Below are 20,431 nucleotides of genomic sequence, written 5' to 3'. Positions count from 1 at the left end.
GGGAAGCTGCAATTATTTAAAAGCAATTTCTTCAGCTGTGTTTCATGGAAGAGGGCAAAAAGATAGCAAAAATGCTTTTATATAATAATGCCATTTTCCAACTTTCCTTTACCTTGTATTTCTACATTTTTTCACATATTAGCTATTCACAAAATACCTTTATTAAAGAGCTGAAGCTTTGTTTCAAATCGTAAGCTGGTCCCACTTCCAAATGTTGCTATTAACTATAAACATTTAATATTGATACCAGAAAATTAAAATAGCTGTATGTATGGAGAGGCAAATAGAACCTATAAACGAAGATTTTAGTTGTATGAAACTATGATTTTATAGAGACTGTATCTGTAATATTCAGAAAGACAGCAAACTTATGAAGAAATTTTTTATTGTAGACCATGTTACATTGGAAAGAAGTACAAATAGAAACAAGTGAACACACCAGCTTATCATTAAATGTTCTATGTTCTATATGACCGCCTCCTGCCATTCACCTCCCAACGACCAATAAGATCGCACAGGTTGGGCCTCCTCCGGGTGCCGTCGACCGGACAATGCTGGCTGGCGGCCCCCCAGGGGAGGGCTTCTCTGTTGCTGCACCAGCCCTGTGGAACGATCTACCTGCAGAGATCCGGACCCTTACCACTCTCCCGGCCTTCCGTAAAGCGACCAAGACCTGGCTGTTCCGGCAGGCCTGGGGCTGTTGATTAATATCCAGCCCCACTTGATTGAATGGATGAAGTATTAATTTTAATAATTGTATCTTTTTAAAATCTTTTAAATGTTTTTATTTTTGCTGTGAGCCGCCCAGAGTCCCAATGGGAGTGGGCGGCATACAAATTTTATTAAACTAAACTAAACTAAACTATGTAATGCATATGACTCTTAATCTTCCCCTTTCTGCCCTATTTCTAATTGTGCTAATTTGAAAGCAAAGACCAGATTGATTGTTTAAAGTCGTCTCTGACTGATTAAAACAATTTGACATTATAGAGCCAAAGAAGGCTGGAGGAGGGAAAGGGGGTGGGGAGTACTGGTTCCATGAATTTCAGAGTTGCTCCCAATCATGCTCCCGCGAGCTGCGCTGGCTACCTGTTGATCTCCGGATGCGCTTCAAGGTGCTATTGACCACCCATAAAGCCCTACATGGCAGTGGATCTGGATACTTGAGAGACCGCCTTCTGCCAATTACCTCCCTACGGCCTATAAGATCTCATAGGTTAGGCCTCCTCCGCATCCCATCGGCCAGCCAATGTCGGCTGGCAACCACAAGGAGGAGGGCCTTCTCAGTAGCGGCCCCGACCCTTTGGAACGAGCTCCCCGTAGAGATTCGTACCCTCTCCACCGTCCAGGCCTTCCGCACAGCCTTGAAGAACTGGCTCGCCCGTCAGGCCTGGGGATAGGACCACTACCCCGCCCGAATGTTGTATGCATGTTGCGTATTATTTTATTATGTGTTGTTGTCGTAGTATTGTATTGTATTGTATTCCCCTCTCCCTGGTTTCTGTGAGCCGCCCTGAGTCCCCCCAGGGAAAAGGGCGGCCTACAAATAAAATCAATTCCAATTCCAATTCCATTGCAGGGCTGAATACAGCTCCTATGGTTTTTCTGCAATTCTGAATTTTTATGAACATTCAGTGTAGTATTTCAAGAATAAAACTGAAAGAAAAAATAGAGCAAGTGCAGATTTTCATAACTAGGAAACCTCTATTTTATTATTGGCAAATGTTCATTTATGGCACATTTTAAATTTGGAAAAGAGGAGAAAAAAGAGTTTACAGATAGACCCAGCATTATTAAGACACTGTTTGCTTATTGCTTTTAAAGAAGATTCCAAAACATGTTAAATACTGACAACTACCTGATAAAGACAATTATCTGCTACTGTAGTTAGTAGCAAGTTAACAAAAGAGAAACAGTGAGCAAAAGATAAGTAAAGTCATGAAAAGTATGAGGGCGAAATATTGCTATTTTACTCCAACAGTAGAGAATATGTGTCACTTAGGATTGAACTGTTGGGTTCTTGATATACTCTGAGCTTATTTCCCTGCAGATATTTCCTGCACTGATATTACCTTACCTGATAGTAAAATGTCTGCAGAAATAAAATATTTTAGAAAGATAAAACTGTTCTTAGCCTACAATACAGATTATAAATTCCCCAAATCCAGATAAGGAATGTCCATAAACTTATTTTGCTTTCATTCTAGTGCTCCAGTTGGCCGATTTATGCCTTGCCAATATATTTTTTCTGTTTGTGCTAAATTACAAAGAATGCCAAGATTATTAGAAAATGGATGTGGATAACTGCAATTTGCATGAAAAGACATAACCTTATTTTTTATAATACCAGCTAAAATGCCTAGTTTATCCAAGAATGTATCTTTTTTATATAAAGGTGAAGCAATTCTGTTACTCATAATAAACTGACAAGTTTTCATTTGATTTTCTGAAACAAATATGAATAGCAAGGCATAGTGTAGTAAATTAACTTGAGGCAGATGACATAAATAAGAGACTAATTTAGACCAATTTAATATTTAAATTTAATACTTGACTAGGACATCCAACCTCTGTTTAGCCACATATACCTTGTACCTTCTTCCCAGTTCACAAATAAAGTAGAATTGCAAGTTCTTACACACTTCATTTAGTTATATCTAACATATTTTGTTTTTGTAAACAAAATTAGGTCCAGCAAAAATCTTTAAGAAACTATTTAATTGCATTAGAATATATTATCTGATCAGATTTAAATGGGAGAAATCCATGTGACTTCGAGTTAAAAGAGTTAAAACTAGAAATGTATGAATCCTTGAAATATTTTTTGCTTTGATCAAAGCCATGACTGACTCACTTTGCAAAGTGTTTAAAGATCTTTATTTCCAAAAGTTCAGCCCAGCCAAGCTCCCATGCCATTTGAGGGCTTTTAAGAGTCACTTCTGCTGGATCTTCTGGTGAAGCAAAGTAACAGATTCAGGTGAACTGGTCCAACTTGAAGGTTTGATTAGAGGCAAATTGAACATCTTGGGTGTTTTTGAATTACAACCATAATACTGACCACTGTAAATAGTTTAAGAAGTAAGCTACAGCAGCACCATTCACATTTATCACCAAAAACAGTGAAAAAAAGGAAACATTTAAAACCACTTTCTTTCCACAAAAATAATTATTTAATTTCTTTGGTAAAGTGGCTGCTGTAGTACCACTGACTGAATATATTAATATTCAATTTTCCAGTGAGTTGGCTGTTCACAGGTTTTCTCATCATCTCCACAAAATCTGTTGTAAGTTGTTTTGGGGTCAAATCCCAGAATTTCTCTTTCTTCATGAATGCGGAAAGAAAATGTTGAGACTGAGGTTCCTATAAAATATCTGTGAAGAGAAAATATCAGTGGAAAAATAAACCATATTCCTAAAAAATTGCTATCAGTTTTCTATAATCCATTATTAGTTTATTTGTAAAATTTATTGGCCACTCATTTTATCTCAGGGTAACCCCATTAATGCTATGCAAATAATAAAATAATTCAGTTTTGCCAAGTATATAGTACATGTTTTAGATTTATCCACACATCTATCAAAACAAAATAATAAAGTGACCATGTTAAAAAAAATAAAGCAAATAGACCAATCACAATGAATCAAAGCACTACAACCAAAAGTATCAATTCCTACTTCAAATGCTCTCTGAAAAGTCTCATTTTGAATAGCCTGTGGAAAGCTGATAGTGTAGAAACAAGCAAATATAAGTACAGTGATTAGTATGTATCACCTACCACCAAGATCATCACATTCTGGACTGTTTCTGGGTAGTCTTCAAATGTATATCTATGTCTTATGCAAGTGAAACTCAAAAAATTAGAATATCGTGCAAAAGTTCATTTATTTCAGTAATGCAACTTAAAAGGTGAAACTAATATATGAGATAAGACTCATTACACGCGAAGCAAAATAGTTCAAGTTGTGATTTGTCATAATTAGAGCCATAAGAGCCAAGGTGGCGCAGTGGTTAAATGCAGCACTGCAGGCTACTGCTAGATCAGCAGGTCAGCAGTTCAAATCTCACCGGCTCAGGGTTGACTCAGCCTTCCATCCTTCCGAGGTGGGTAAAATGAGGACCCAGATTGTTGGGGGCAATATGCTGACTCTCTGTAAACCGCTTAGAGAGGCCTGAAAGGCCTATGAAGCGGTATATAAGTCTACTGCTATTGCTATTGCTATTGCTATTGCTATAATTGTGATGATTATGGTGTACAGCTCATGAAAACCCCAAATCCACCATCTCAGAAAATTAGAATATTACATGCAATCAATAAAACAAGGATTGTACATAGAACAATATCGGACCTTTGAAAAGTATAAGCATGCATGTGTATTCAGTACTTGGTTTGGACCCCTTTTGCAGCAATTACTGCCTCAATGCGGCGTGGCACGGATCAGCCTGTGGCACTGTTGAGGTGTTATGGAAGACCAGGATGCTTCAATAGTGGCCTTCAGCTCTTCTGCATTGTTTGGTCTCATGTCTCTCATCTTTCTCTTGGCAATGCCCCATAGATTGTCTATAGGGTTCAGGTCAGGCGAGTTTGCTGGCCAATCAACCACAGTAATCCCAGGGTCATTGAACGAGGTTTTGGTGCTTTTGGCAGTGTGCAGCTGGAAAATGGAAGTCAGCATCCCATAAAGCTCGTCTGCAGAAGGAAGCATGAAGTGCTCCAAAATCTCCTGGTAGATGGCTGCGTTGAACCTGGTCTTAATGGAGCACAGTGGTCCAAAGTCCTGTTGCTCAGTGGTCCAAAGTCCTCTTTTCTGATGAGAGCAACTTTTACATCTCATTTGGAAACCAAGGACCCAGAGTATGGAGGAAGAATGAAGAGGCCATTCAAGCACAGTAATCCCATTGAATCAGGTTTTGGTGCTTTTGGCAAAAGTTGCTCTCATCAGAAGAGGACTTTGGACCACTGTGCTTCATTAAGACCAGGGTCAACGCAGACGTCTACCAGGAGATTTTGGAGCACTTCATGCTTCCTTCCGCAGACGAGCTTTATGGGGATGCTGACTTCCATTTTCCAGCTATCCACACTGCCAAAAGCACCAAAACCTCGTTCAATGACCCTGGGATTACTGTGCTTGATTGGCCAACAAACTCGCCTGACCTGAACCCCTAGAGAATCTATGGAGCATTGCCAAGAGAAAGACGAGAGACATGACACCGAACAATGCAGAAGAGCTGAATGCGGCTATTGAAGCATCCTGGTCTTCCATAACATCTCAGCAGTGCCACAGGCTGATAGCTCCCGTGCCACGCCGCATTGAGGCAGTAATTGCTGCAAAAGGGGCCCAAACCAAGTACTGAGTACATATGCACGCATATACTTTTCAGAGGTCCGATATTGTTCTATGCACAATCCTTGTTTTATTGATTGCATGTAATATTCTAATTTTCTGAGATAGTGGATTTGGGGTTTTCATGAGCTGTATGCCATAATCATCACAATTATGACAAATCACGGCGTGAACTATCTTCTTCGCATGTAATGAGTCTTATCTCATATATTAGTTTCACCTTTTAAGTTGCATTACTGAAATAAATGAACTTTTGCACAATATTGTAATTTTTTGAGTTTCACCTGTATACAAAACACTATAGAAGTCCAGGAATAAGGTAAGGAAGTCTCTTGTGGATTTTACCCAGCTAATTGTTGCCAACTCTAGGGAGGAGGGTGCAATACATTGAGCCAGCACTCTCCAAAAACTTTTCTATGGTCATGTTGCCAGCATGATATCATGGAGTACTGTTACCTTCCCACTGAAGTGGTACCTGTTTATCTACTCAAACTTGCATGGGTTTTTAACTGCAAGGATGGCAGGTGCTGGGGCAAGTGTATGAGAGCGAGAGGTGTGGGGGGAGGAAGATACCTGGCATGTGCACATATCCATTGGTCAATAATTGCTATTCCTCCATCTTTGTAGAGCTCCATTTCCTCCCAAGTAGGTTCAAATCTCACCATCTCCGGAAGAAGTGCTTTTAATTCTTCAACCTCTGGAAAAATACACTCAATCAACATTTTTCAAGTGGCAAATTTCATCTTATCTCTACTTATATTAAAACTGAACCTGGAAGTGGCACCTGGATGTGACCTGATTCCATTAGATATAATAAAGAGAAATGTGGACTGATAGCTTTTATATTAGCAACCAACTGTACAGTTATTGATCAGATTGGGCAAATTCCCATAGATTGGAATGTTGCAATTACTGTACTTATCTATAAGAAAAGCAATAGAAAAGGTCCTTCAAATTATAAGCCAATGTTTGCTCAGAACCATCAGTAAGTTTTATGCCTCATACTTGCAATGGATGATTCACAACAGTTGGAGCAGGATAAGCTTTTGGTCGAAAAGTACTCTGATTTCAAAAAGAACTGATTGGCGACTGACCAATGTATAGTCTTGCAACACTTGGTGGAAAAGTATTTCGCTCTGTCTGTAACCTCTTCTTATGCAGCTTTTATTGATTTAAAATTTGCTTTTCACTCCATTGCATGTTATCTTCAGGAGAAATGGAATGCTTCCTCTACAGAATAAAAAGTTTTTATATCAAATTCATTTATTGTAGGAAAACACATCTGAGTGAGTCAGACACAGGGGTAGGACCCTACCGGTTTAACAACAGGTTCGCTGAGGGCTACGTTGATATGTAACATGGGAGCATGTTACATATGAAATCATCTTCATCCCATTACATCAGCCTGCCTCACCTGATCAAGCAGGGAAGGTATGTTACGGATCCAGGAAGAGGTAAAGCAGGCCCTCACTGTCCTGGCCTTTGAGAAAGAACTGGAAAACAAATGGTTCTGCGGCCTTGCTTGGGGCTCACAGAGAAACACAGCCATGAGCCTGGTTAGCTCCCTGAAACACACTCCACATTTTTAAAGTAACTTTTAACATTGAAGTTGAATCATCCCTGCCAGTTTTTAAATTTGATATACTGTTTTTATATTTTGTTATTTTATTTGTACATCACCCAGAAGCCCTCTGTGAGGGAGATGGGTGGTTTTAAAATTTGGTAATATAAATGAACAAGTAAATACATTTTTCTTATTGGCTTTCTACTAATGTGCTTTATATAACCTACCTGTTTTATACACTGTTTAGAATATTTTACCCAGGTAAATTTTGTTGTGGTATTAGTTTTAGCTGTTTCTTCTCTTTCTACTTAGTCTATAATATATTTTTATAGTGTTGATTTTTCAAATTATTGGTTTACAACCACTCATTTAGTAAGACAGCACTAAACAAGGGTGACTTATGACTGGTCTACCAAATTGCAGCTGTTGTAGTGCCCTGCAGTCATATGATCGTAGTTTGGGCACTTGGCAACTGGCTTACAATTACGACAGTTGCAGTATTCTGCGGGCATGTGATTGCCATCTGAAACCTTCCCTTCCAACTTTCCAGACACCAGCAGGATGTTGCATGTTGCTCCCATTACTTTTTCACCTGCCCATGCCCATAGAGGACATCCATCCATCAGTACTCTGTGCTCCTGTCTGCAGCACCCGTCTGCATTCCACAGCATCTATCCATAACTGATGTGCTTGCAGCTCTCACTCGCAGCTCTTATTCACTGATCAGCTTGCCTGGGATTCCTGCCTCTTCTCACTTTCAACTCATGCAGCCCTAAAGTTAACAAAGGAAACTGGGAATGCTGGGAATGCCATCACTAAGTAATCCATTCCCAATCCATACCCAAGGACTACCTGTAATTCAAGTTCAACAGGTACTGGAAAGGAATTGACCAAACCAGGGGGAGGAATCAAGTAGGGGATAAGTCTGTGATCGTTACATAGGCACAAGAGGACAAGTTCTGCTCCCTCACCGGCAATGCCGTTGAATCTTATCTAGTCTGGCCTAAGTAATAGCAATAGCAGTAGCAATAGCAATAGCAGTAGACTTATATACCGCTTCATAGGCCTTTCAGGCCTCTCTAAGCGGTTTACAGAGAGTCAGCATATTGCCCCCAACAATCTGGGTCCTCATTTTACCCACCTCGGAAGGATGGAAGGCTGAGTCAACCCTGAGCCGGTGAGATTTGAACCGCTGACCTGCTGATCTAGCAGTAGCCTGCAGTGCTGCTTTTAACCACTGCGCCACCTTGGCTCTAGTGCAAATTGCCAGTCTGGGAAGAGTCGTGTGAAGTAGGCATGAACAATAAAGTAGTTGATTGAACTCTTCACATTCGTATCTAGTTGTTTGGACCTGGCAATAGTGAACAGATAAAACAGCATTGTCCTATTTTCTAGCAAGTGGTATTCAGAGGCACTGTGCTTCTCATATTGGAAGTTGAAATAACTGGCATGGGACTGAGTTATTTGAAGAACTGCCTGATGTCAGTTATATCTACCTGACCCATGAGTACTGGGAGAAGCAGCATGTTGCATGTTCTGTCTTGAAAAGAGTGTCATCCGATGGAAGCCAGCCTTTTCTGCCATGGCAATGTCCCTTTGGAACATTGTTCCCCTGGAATTAAGACTGGTCCTAACCCTGCTGGCCTTTAGACATGGCTTTGTTTTCTAAATAGTTTCTGATGTTTTATATGTTTCCATATTGGTTTTTTTAACTTTTTATTGGTTTGTCGTTTTAATTGGTTATTGACTAGATAGATAGACACAGACAGACAGACAGACAGACAACTGTTGTGAGTTTCCCAGAATCACTTAGGTGAGATGAGCAGCCATACAAATCAAATAAAATAAAAAAAGAGCACTAGAGCATTAGCATATTTTTTTCCATTTCCCTATTAAAATTGATCCAGGTTGGTAACAATGCATTTCACAGTATTTACTTTTACCTTTCTTAACTCTTCTGAAGTTCAGTTTTCCTGGATAATTCTGGATGCTAATATTATCAGAGGAGTTACATCTTTCTCTTTACATTTATACATGACACGTATAATTTTATATAGAATTACTCGTATTATGCAATGGAAATCTACCTACTGACCCCCTTTCTACAATAAAAAGTTGTGAACATTTGAATCTTTCATTAGAAGAAAATTGCTAAACTATGCTAAATTTTATTGTCCATTTCAATGCTTTTTCCTGTTTTACAGCATTAAGTTTTACAGTGTACAATATAAAACAAAGTTATAAGTGGATTGAATGTTACAGACTGGATCTCTCTAAAGAATATTGTGGATCATTGTCTCATTAAAACATTAATTTTTCTATAGTTTTGTTCTCAAAGGAAATAAAACTATTCTCAATGGTTCGTTGAATTGCAACAGGGGCAACAAAAACAAAACACAACAGAAACTGCATGATTAATGTCCTGAAGAAGTTGGCACACTAGTGATAATTTATGAAAAATCAAATATGGATCCTTTTAGGATTTCCTAGTTCACTATATAACAAGACCAGTATGAATTGCATGGTCTAGATTGCCATACAGTACTGTGTTTGAGGCCACAGCAGACCCATACCACACACAAAATGCAATTTACACAATTATTTCTTGTATTATCTTGTTTAACTTAAGTAAGGAAGTGACAATAGAGGCAGCTGTTGCCCACTGAGAGGCAACTTAAAATATCCCAGTAGATATGGTAGTCTCTTATGCTCCTGTACTTGGATTAAAGCTAAAACTTTTCAAATATATCTTGCAAATTATTTTGTCTAGCAATGATTTTAACTTTGGTGCAGATTCATGTGCACAATATAATGCTAAACGAACAGATTTTGTTTGTTACATAATCAAAAATATTTTGCTAATTAGGGAGAAAAATACATACCCTGCACGATGGCATCAGTAGCTACAAAAACCTTCTCCAGCTTGTACAACTTTTTGAGGTTGTGGATTTTCTTAACTGCTCCCTGAATGCTGGGCACATCACTTCTGTGACCCCAGATGAAGTCTTTTCGTCTGAGATGAACACCAAGATATGGACCACCAATGGCTGTGCCCAGTTTTACCTAGCACATAAGAACCAGTACATGCTGAAACTGAAATAAAATGGCATTGATTCAGTAAGAATATATCTCTACTCTTGAACATATTTTCTGTAACACTCCTAAAGGATAAATTTGATGTATTTGATAAAGCTTTCAATATTCATAAATTGTCAGTGTACATACTGGGTTTGTATACAAGTTTTTAACAATAGCTTCAACTAGGAAACTCTGCATATTGCTTCCAAATGTATATATATATATAAATATACATATTAGAGAAATCCTTCATCTATGTGGAGAAAAATTTCATACTTGAAGATTTTATGTGCTTACAGCACATGCATCTACTTAATCCTATGTATACATAATATATTATATTATTTATTATGTAAACCACTTTCAATTGTGAGAAGTAAGGGTAATGTAAAAATGTCACTATCAGTTGCTAGTAAGAAACCACAAGTGATATTGCTGTCCACTCTTTAGCAATGCAGGCACTTCTACCCAGCTATACTCTTATCAGTTAAGTGTGATTAGGACGTGTTCAGATATATGCTGTTTTTCATATACAGTCTTCAGTGGTAACAGGCCTAAATATATTGCCTTTGAAAGAAAAATGAATCCTTCAGCAGATGTATGTATTTGCAGAGCTGAAAGCCGTACAGATTTTGCAACAATTCTGCATTTGTAAATCCAGTAGTATCTGCCACATTACTCAAAGTTAAGAAATTCTTACCAACAGAGTGATATCTTTTGAATAAAGGCTGTCTATCTGACTTCTTGTAAGTATTATAGGAACCCTTCTTGCAAGTACCTATCAGGCATAGGGATGTTTTTTTGCTTCTAGAGAAATTTGGCCATTGAAAAATATAGTAGAGAGTGTTTTTAAAAAGGACTCTGCTTACATAATCACAAAATTCTATTACTTTCTTGAGGAAAATAGAAAAATGGTACTTAAGTCTTCACAGACATGAGAAAGTTATGGCATTTTTGCATTCTACTTTTAAATGCTGCTTTTATTTAATCTTGCTTGTGCCAAGCTAATCTTTCCTCAGACAGAAGAAGCATTCAGTCTTTCTCTCTTTTACCATAATTTTTAAAAAACAATATAATTTTTAAGCATCTATTATTGGATAAGCCTCATTTCAGAAGTTTAAAATATTATTAAATAGATAAAACACTCTACTTTCCTTGTTGTAATTATAACTGCACAGAACTGATAGCAGTCTGTTTTTCCTATTTCATGATAACATGTCCTTAAGACAGATCCTTTTTTTAAATAAACCAAGTAAATAAACTATCTTTCTCAAACAGTGGAATTCTTTCTTGAGCTATTTTTCTTGAGCATAAACATCCAAAGGAAAAGGAATCATGTATAATGAACTTCTAGGATTAATTAAAGATTTAAATGAAATGCACAGCAGCCTAGCAATTTATATCCTGTTTCAAAAGAAGAAAAGTTTATTTGGTTATTGTAGGTAGACAAATTAAAGCCTACATTAATGTAGCCAAGGACAAGAGTGGGAGGCATGGGCAACATTTGATGACTGGGATTAACGTTTTTTAAGTAGTAATTGCAGGCCATTTGTATGCAGTGATGCCCCCCCGCCAAAAAAAAATTGGGATAGGAAGGAATAGATTTTAAAACTCTATTTTTTCATCCCTTTTCATCTCAAAATGATAGGGAAGCATGCCACTAATGTTTGGTCATTACAGTTGGAAAACTCAGAGCACCCGAGATTGCCCTGACTGTTCATCGCATTTTGTTTATTGTACCATTCACTTTAAGGGATAATGCATGCCTTTGACAAGAGGAATGATGTTTTGGTAAGTAATACATTCGTGTTGAGTCATTGCTATTTTTTAATCAGATATTACTTATAAAAATCCCAGCTCCATACATCAATAGAAAATCGAGGTATGCGAACACTGAGGGTATAAATAAAACTATTGGACTTATTTCCTTTTCATTATTGAAGAAATAAGTAAAGAATATTTGACCCATGTACATGGTCAGTCTTGTTGCTCTTGAATTGGGACAGTCTTCAAGTTGTAGGCGATTCAGGATGAAAACGTGCCATGCGATTAATTTATGAGCCTCTCTTTTTAACTATAATTCCTGTCAGAATTTTATTATGATTTTTAAATTAAGTTTGACTTAATTATCTTTTTAAATATCTACTGTATTGTATCACTGAAATATAGAAATATAAGTAGTGAGAAAATTTGGAGCAAGTAGAAGAAATATTTCGTATATTCTTCACCCATAACACATTAATCCAGTGCTCACTTTCTATATCTTACAGTTTAAGCCATCTACCTGAATTTTAGTAACCAGTGAACCAGTGATGGGATATGACCGGTATGCCCTGGTACGGACGTACCGGTGCCTGCTGGGAGCACCAGGTACCGTTCCGGTACAGTGCTCCGGAGGGCCCACCTTTTTTACCTGAGCCGATTGGGGCTCATGCGCACAGAGCGTACAGCGCATGTGCAACGCTCCACTGAGCAGCTGGAGCGTCGCGGAGCAGGCAGTAAGTACGTATGTGCACGCTGCGCGCCTGCATGTGTTGGACGCCTGGCCCCGTTGCACCGTACTGGTTGCACCGGGATCCGGAACCCACCACTGCAATGAACATAAAAAAATGAAGGTCTGCAATAGTTAAATTAAAAATAAATCTATACATTACTACTGTAACACTCTCTACATGGGGCTGCCCTTGAAGAGCACCCGGAGGCTTCAACTGGTCCAGAATGCGGCTGCGCGGGTTATCATGGGGGCACCTAGGTGCTCCCATGTTACACCCCTTTTAGGCAGCCTGCACTGGTTGCCAGTTGTCTTTCGGGTGCGATTCAAGGTACTAATTATGACCTTTAAAGCGCTCCATGGCTTAGGCCCAGGATACCTGCGAGACCACCTACTGCCACCGGTAGCCTCCCACCGTCCAGTGCGATCCCACAGAGTTGGCCTCCTCAGGGTGCTGTTGGCCAGACAGTGTCAGCTAGCGATCCCCAGGGGGAGAGCCTTCCCTGTGGAATGAGCTACCCCCGGGGCTTTGTATAATCCCCGACCTTTGGTCCTTCCGATGCGCCCTAAAGAGTTGGCTTTTCCAGCAAGCCAGCCTGGCCTGACCAAAATAAATTTTTGATTATTATTAATTTTAATCGATTTTTTTTTTAAAAAAAATGTTATTGTTAATCTTAATTGGGTTTGTTTTGGATATTCTATTTAATTTTTTTTAACTTTTGTAATATGTGTTTTTTTTTAATGTTGTACACTGCCCTGAGTCCTTGGGAGAAGGGTGGCATATAAATCCAATAAACCAACCAACCAACCAATTACTTAATTACATTACCTTCATATTTCTCCAATCTTCAGAGTACCATGTTCTGTCCTTTTCATCAGAAGAATTTAAATATTTAGCTCTAAACATGTCTCCCACCACACGGAGGTGTTTGGCGAACACCATACTTCGACGAGTCTGTTTGACATAAAAATGTTATTGAAAACTAGTTTATTTATTTCAGCATAATTACAAAAGTCTCCTAGAATACACAAAATTACAGGAAAATGAAACTGAAAGAAATAATTGTTTTATCAGTAAGGCTGATAAGAGTGTTAGTTTCAGAGTTGGTTAAAAAAAACAATAGTGGTTTTATGTCAAAAATCATAGATGATCAAAATTTTGGCTTGCCTGGGCCACACCAAATGAACAGGAATTGTCCTGAGCTACATATAAAATATGCTACATATAAAATATGTAACATAAATCACATAATAATGTCAAAAGTTTACAATCTTCTGGGCTGTATTACTATCTGTCCAGGGCACCATTTGGTCCTTAGATCATGGGTTGGACATGCCTGTGTTAAATTGCAGTTCATTACATTAGCAATTACAAATAAATATATTAATCTAAGAACAATTTAAACAAGAAGCTTGCAGTAGAACATTTGGACAAATGGGAAGTTCTAACAATTGATGGAGGAAAAAATATCTCTTTTCAGTGGAAACACTTCAATTTTTATGGGAATGCTTAAAGGAATTCAATTTTTAAAAAACAGAAAAATTCAGGTGTAGTACATATCTTCTGTTTATACAATACAAGGTTCTAATTAGCAATAGCAATACTACCTAGAGTTATATATGACCACATAGTGCTTTATAGCATTGTGAGTGGTTTACAGTGTCCGTTTATTGCTATCAACAATCTGGATCTTCATTTTACCTACCCTGGATGGAAGGCTAAGTAAACCTTGAACTTGTCAGGATCGAACTCCAGGCTGTAGGCAGATTTAGCCTGCACCACCAGTTAGCCTGCGCCACCAGGGTTCTTATGATACAAATGAAAGATGCACTGAATGCAAAATGCTACAGACATTTTCTTAAATGGACTTTAATTACATTTTAGCAGATATTTCCTGAATCCCTTAAAATGATGGGCACATTTTGTATTTTTATGTGCTATAGAATAAAATTAAATTATTACTACTGAGATATGGTTAATTACAAGCAGCTGCTAAGGCTAATGCATAGCTAATCATAGAATGGAAGGATTTGGTTTTCATAAATAAAAATAATATTTAACAGATTGTGTATTAAAAGTGACTGCTCCATTATTATGCACACAATATAAATAAAATTATGTTATTCTCACATTCCAGTAGTCTTTGCCACCATAATGATCATGAAGAAGATGTTCAGCTCTGTCTAACATCACTGACCTATTAAAATGAAAAAAAAAAACCTAAGTAAGGTAAAGATACATTAAGACAATTTTCCTCTTTGAGCTCCACAAGTATTGATGCATCCATGGCATTTTCTTAATAAGTATGAAAGTGGAGTATGAGCAGGAGGTTGGACTAGAAGACCTCCAAGGTCCCTTCCAACTCTGCTATTCTGTTATAACCATAAGATTGATTCACAAATCCAAAAGATGCTCCCCAGCCTCAATTTACGATTTATATTCTTTTCCCTTTACAGTAGTTGTAAATTGGGATAATAAATACTGCCAACATTAGTAAGTTTGATGCATGAGAAAACATAAAATTCCCTACTTCTTCTAAGCTAAATAATATGGCAACTGTGTGGAATAAAAAAATTAATTCAGGAAGTCTCACCTGCTGGATAAATTCAAAAGCAAAGGGGCTACAATAGAAGCAGAACCTTGAACAGATAAACAAACCACTTTAAGGCCTCGAGTTTCTTCATAACCCCAGAACCATCCCCTATATAAACAAGAAGATTAATAGTTTCATTAACTATTAGTAGTAATACATCTGAAATAAATCTTGATAATAACTCAATATAAGTTGATAACTCAATAGTAACGTGTTAGAATGTTATGGCATGAAGTAAAAACATTCAGTGAAAATTGTAGTATAAAGTACTATTTTAATATTTTCTTAAAATAAAAAGTTTAAGAATTCTTTAATAATGGATTACAATAAATCATTTGAAGATAATAGTGAGTATGGGTAAAAACAAACAAAACTGCATTACAAGTTAGTTAAAAGGAACAATATTGTATGAGTTTTAAACAAAGATTAAAACAACGAAGAACAGGAAAGTCTACTTTTACTTTTAAAAAAATTACTACCCATTCTCTGAAAACAGTACAAATTTGAATCCTCTGAGAAGTTGGTTCCTATTTTTAGGAAGGATACCACGCAAACCACATTTCTTCTATATTCTTCTTTGGTTTTGCATATCTTCCCCTGTCCATCATTTCCCCGACTTTTTGTAGATAAAACTGTTGTTACCCATTTCACATGGATTTATTTTTTTCCTTTTTCTAATTCATTAAGGCAATTAAATGGAAGATGACCACACTGAGGAAAGATGTTATATGAAGAAATTTGTTTATTAAAAACAGTCAAATTTAAATAATTAACTAGTATCACTTTCATTTTGCTTTCTGATATGATCATGAGAACTGTTTTGGCTTCCAAATGAACAAGGTAGCAAAGTAAAAAGCCAAGTGATAGGGGAAAAAGAAGGCTGCAATTTGTTGAACATAGATGCTCAGTAGGAGTCTGTTAAGTTGGGGTGAAATGTTATCTTTTCAGTTTTTGGAATGAATTTTTAAAAGCTGTATTAAGTCTGCTTTAAGGCTAATAGTTTCAAGTTTCATATCACAAAATAACAGGGAATTGTATTTTGCAATTAAATTGCCATGATGAAATTAAGAGTGCTGTGGGGGGCTCTCAGATACATTTTGGGGACAATACATAGACCTGGAATTTCATATTACTGATCTTTGATTTGGATTGTGAATTGCTTAGGAAAAGACTTGACAAATTATAAAAATCTGTAAACTGCTGCAACCATTGGCTATCAGCAGGGAGTTATTACCTAGATAATATATCTCCTATACAATACTGTTTCCATTTATCTATCAATATAAGATGAGGACTTTTAACACCTCAATAGCCTATACCCATCTCTTCCTGTGGCTCTGCTTGTTCTGTGGCTTTGGGCCCTGCTGGCTGAGATTTTGGAACAAGAAGTCTTCTCAGTTTTGATGCTTTCACCGTGATACATTCTTCTAAGGAGAAAGATTCTACGTATCGTTTGAATTTTGACTTGCCTATCCCAAGAGCTTGATTTTGAATTTTAAAATGTTTTTCTCTCTTTTTCTAAAATACTTCCCTCCTTCCCAGAAAACAAGGTTGGAAATAATTTTTAGCTAGAAATTATGTTAATATAACAATATAAAGTTTAGTATACCTGTAGTATTTATCTTTGTCTGTTGAATACATATGTTGGTCAATGCATGGTCTCTCATCAATCTTCTCCTCCCATGTCCCCTCTTTCCATCCTTCAGCATAGTTTTGTAGGACATATATCTCATCAATAAAAGGACCACCTGACTCTGAGTAACAATTCAACATAAATCAGTACACAAATGTAAGCATATATCTCGCTACAGATAATAGATGTACAATCATAATGCATTGTAGCCAGTAGATACAAAGTAGCACCACTGATTGTAAAGTAGTTATCTTACACTTTTTGGAATGGAGGTTTGAATAGAAGAATTTGAAATGGACCTGTGTATGTTTAAGGGGAGAGCCAAATAGCTTGCATCAGGAAGAAAATTCCAAAGCATTTGAAAAGTTAATAAAATTGTATTCTCTCTCTCCCCACAAGCCCATAATAACAAGCCTGTAACTACTAAATTCATGAACTTTGTCTGCAATCATTGTGCTTTTCAACAGTGCATATACCAAAACGTTTTAAATGGGGAATACATACGTTTGTACTGAAAAAGTTAAAAAATATGCATAGAGTTTGAAGGCTGAAATAGTATCTTAATACAGCTCACCTATCTTAATGCATAGAAAAAGCCAGATGAAACTATACTAAGATTTCATATCATTGGTGCTTCTAAAGCATATGTTACCTGCAACAAATTGTTCATACTCAATAACATGTATGTTTTCATTGAGGCTTGGCACATCAAAAAATTTGGACCAAGGAATTTGGACTTGATGAATTTTATGAGTTTGCCAATGATAAAGACGTCCCCATGGAGGAAGAACCAACACCCATGCTTCAGTCTTCAATAAGGTCTTCAGAAGAGATGCAATTCGTATGTATACATCTCTACGTAGGTTGAAACCTTCAGGTGGATTAACATCATACAAAAGATACCTAGAGAAAAGAAATAATATTACAAATAAACTACTGTTAAACCATGATTTATAATCATTTCAATTTTAAAGCAGAGGAAAAAAAGCTAAGCAACTATATTTTGGAAGGATTCTGAATTCAGACATTTTGAAAAGAATGATGGAATATTATGACATGCTGCTTTGACATTTTATGATGGCTTCTCTTTATCATATACTGTATGATATAAAAATAAATCCCCATTGTTATATAAAAACCACTGCATTTATTTTTATGCTTTCATGCTTTTTTCCCCTTAGTGCTAAGAAAGCTTCTAATATACAATTTTTGTGTATACTCAAGAAGGATTGTCACTGTCTGGGTGTGCTGTGGTATAGAGATATTCTGCATTAAAACAAGCTAATTAAATTGATGTCTCCTATCCTTGTCCATAATCTTTACAAAAACTATTTTCTTTTCAGTCATTTAAAATCTCACGCTTTGTGACTATTCAGTAATCCTAACTAAGGTTTCAACAACATTATTGGTGTGGTACTGATATAGTCCTATGTATAGTATAATCAGTAAATATCTTGTACTGAAAATAGTAACATGCCATTTTCACTACTGAATGAAACATTGTTCCTGTGTTTACCTATGCTCATCAAAGATTTAAGAGCCCTGTCTTAAATATAACATGCTAAAAGTCATTTGTCATTTACTGTTTTATCCAGTTACTCTAAATTATCTTGTCCTTGGGATTATACTAGGGGTAAATCAAAGACATAGCTTGTACTTTATCTTCCCACACCACCCCCTCAAATCCTGCTATCTCCTCTGATTACAACTTTACAGCAAAGTGCTAGTTCAAAACCACTAGGTATTCTATTCCTCTCAATAAGCCTGGATTTCATAAGTATTTAAGCTCTCTGTGGTGCTTTTGGTGCTCCCAGAACTTGACTATTTACTTCCAGACATTTTGATACCCAAACAGATAAACAGCATTATGAACTGAGTGTGGAATTTGTCGTCTTTATGTGCCTGCAGTACTTGCCCTGTAAGTTTCAGTAGAGATATACAGTAGTACAAGCTACAGCATATAAACCACCTCCTTTAAATATGCACTGTATGTCTATATTACATAAGGTAAGAATTACTATGTTAATACAGGTAGTCCTTGAGTTACAACAGGTCATTTAGTGACCATTCAAAGTTATAATGGCACTGATAAAGTAAGTTAGGGCCTTGTACTTCCCTCAGCCTTTTTCACACTTACAAACATTGCAGCATCCCCATGAGCCGAGGTGGCGTAGTGGTTAGGGTGCAGTACTGCAGGCCACTTCAGCTGACTGTTATCTGCAGTTCAGCGGTTCAAATCTCACTGGCTCAGGGTTGACTCAGCCTTCCATCCTTCCGAGGTGGGTGAAATGAGGACCCGGATTGTTGTTGGGGGCAATATGCTGACTCTGTAAACCGCTTAGAGAGGGCTGAAAGCCCTATGAAGCAGTATATAAGTCTAACTGCTATTGCTATTGCTATAGTCACATGATCATAATGCAGATGCTTGACAATTGATTCATATTTATGACGGTTGCGGTGTCCTAAGATATTGAGATCACCTTTTGTGTACTTCTGGTAAGCAAAGTCAATGGGGAAGCCTGATTCACTTAACAACTATGTAACTAACTTAACAACTGCAGTGATTCACTTAACAACTGTGGTAAGAAAAGTGGCAAAATGGGGCAAAACTTACTTAACAAATGTCTTACTGAGCAACAGAAAATTTGGGCTCAATTGTGGTCGTAAATCGAGGACTCCCTGTATTTCTTGGGAATACTTTTAAGTTAACTGTTATGTACAAACGCCTCCAACCCAGGTATTATTGGCAGAGGCAATTCTGGGGATGAGATGTGGAGATGGAAAGCAGGCGAATCTCATCCCATTTCTTTAAAACTTCCTCAATAGACTAACAACATTAAACAAAACAGAAAGAACGGTGACTTTTGAAGAAGCTGTTAAAGTTTCTATTGGGGAAATGGTCAGGAACCAGCGAAGAAAGAGGCTGAAAGGGGAACCGGATCAGACCCTGAAGAATTAAAGCCACCAAGCAGGGCAAGAAGCCACAAGCCGGAGCAAGCTCGGCCGCGCTCTCGCATCCTCACAAACCGACGCTGGGAGCCCTCCTTCCGGCTTCTTCACTGCAAAAAATGAAGCGGCCGAAGAACGAGGCTTGGGTTCCCTCCGTCTCAAGGGATGTCCCAGGCCCCTTGCACTCAAGGAAGTGCGGGCGGACTGCAAACGCGCCCCTCGGGCCCGGCGCTTGCTCTGCTTCTCTCACCGTCTGAAAGGCGCCGCCACAGCAGCGGCGGGCTGGGAGGAGTAGCTGTGGCCCGCCTGGAAGGCTTCGAAGGGCTCCTGGGCGGCGGCGAGACCCCAAAAAACGAGGATGGGACACAAGCGAAGAAACCCCCAGCTCCAGCGCAGCGCCATCTGTGGCTTCTGCTACCGAGAGAAAGGGCGGGATCAGTTGGGCTGGAGGCGGGCAGAGAAGGTCCGATGCAAAACCTGGCTTGAATTTTGGAAGAGGGGGCTGTTGTGCTTGACGAAGACCGTGAACCGACGTTTTCGAGTGCAGGACTTTCAACCCTAACCCACAATACGGAATCCACTTTACAGCTTCTCCTCCTCCTCTTCTGGGACAGTTATAAAGGGAGAATTGCAGGGTTCCTTTAGTAGCTAGTGCAGAACGCGCTTAAAGAACTGTGATGATTTTTACTACTGTTTTTGTTCCCTTCTGGGGAAAAATAACCAACAGCAATATTTGGAACGGTGTGATTCATCGTTGTTGCAGAAAATAACAGGGCTTA

At 38.0% G+C, this 20,431-nt stretch overlaps 1 protein-coding gene across 2 annotated transcripts; it reads right to left on the bottom strand.

The window, feature by feature from the left end:
• Window positions 1-2,863: 2,863 nt before the first annotated feature.
• On the bottom strand, window positions 2,864-20,071 carry LOC148045598 (GDP-fucose protein O-fucosyltransferase 2-like). Of its 2 annotated transcripts, none has more exons than XM_087716679.1 (9): window positions 19,903-20,071; window positions 17,356-17,606; window positions 16,680-16,824; window positions 15,071-15,178; window positions 14,608-14,674; window positions 13,306-13,431; window positions 9,790-9,970; window positions 5,917-6,040; window positions 2,864-3,372 (listed from the first exon to the last, which is right to left on the bottom strand). In XM_087716679.1, exons 1-9 carry the CDS (start codon window positions 20,052-20,054, stop codon window positions 3,219-3,221), a joined length of 1,308 nt encoding a protein of 435 aa, XP_087572805.1. In that variant the 5' UTR covers window positions 20,055-20,071; the 3' UTR covers window positions 2,864-3,218. The 2 variants fall into 2 exon arrangements, with proteins under 2 accessions (XP_087572805.1, XP_087572806.1); XM_087716680.1 differs by lacking the exon at window positions 19,903-20,071 and adding an exon at window positions 18,841-19,010.
• Between the last annotated feature and the right edge of the window lie 360 nt (window positions 20,072-20,431).

Source organism: Thamnophis sirtalis, unplaced genomic scaffold, assembly GCF_051295495.1.
Source record: "Thamnophis sirtalis isolate CommonGarterSnake01/CBP01778 unplaced genomic scaffold, rThaSir2_p1.2 scaffold_5, whole genome shotgun sequence".
NCBI classification, from domain to species: domain Eukaryota; kingdom Metazoa; phylum Chordata; class Lepidosauria; order Squamata; family Natricidae; genus Thamnophis; species Thamnophis sirtalis.
Note: the sequence above shows the minus strand (reverse complement) of the source record. Positions and strands in the feature narration are given on the sequence as shown.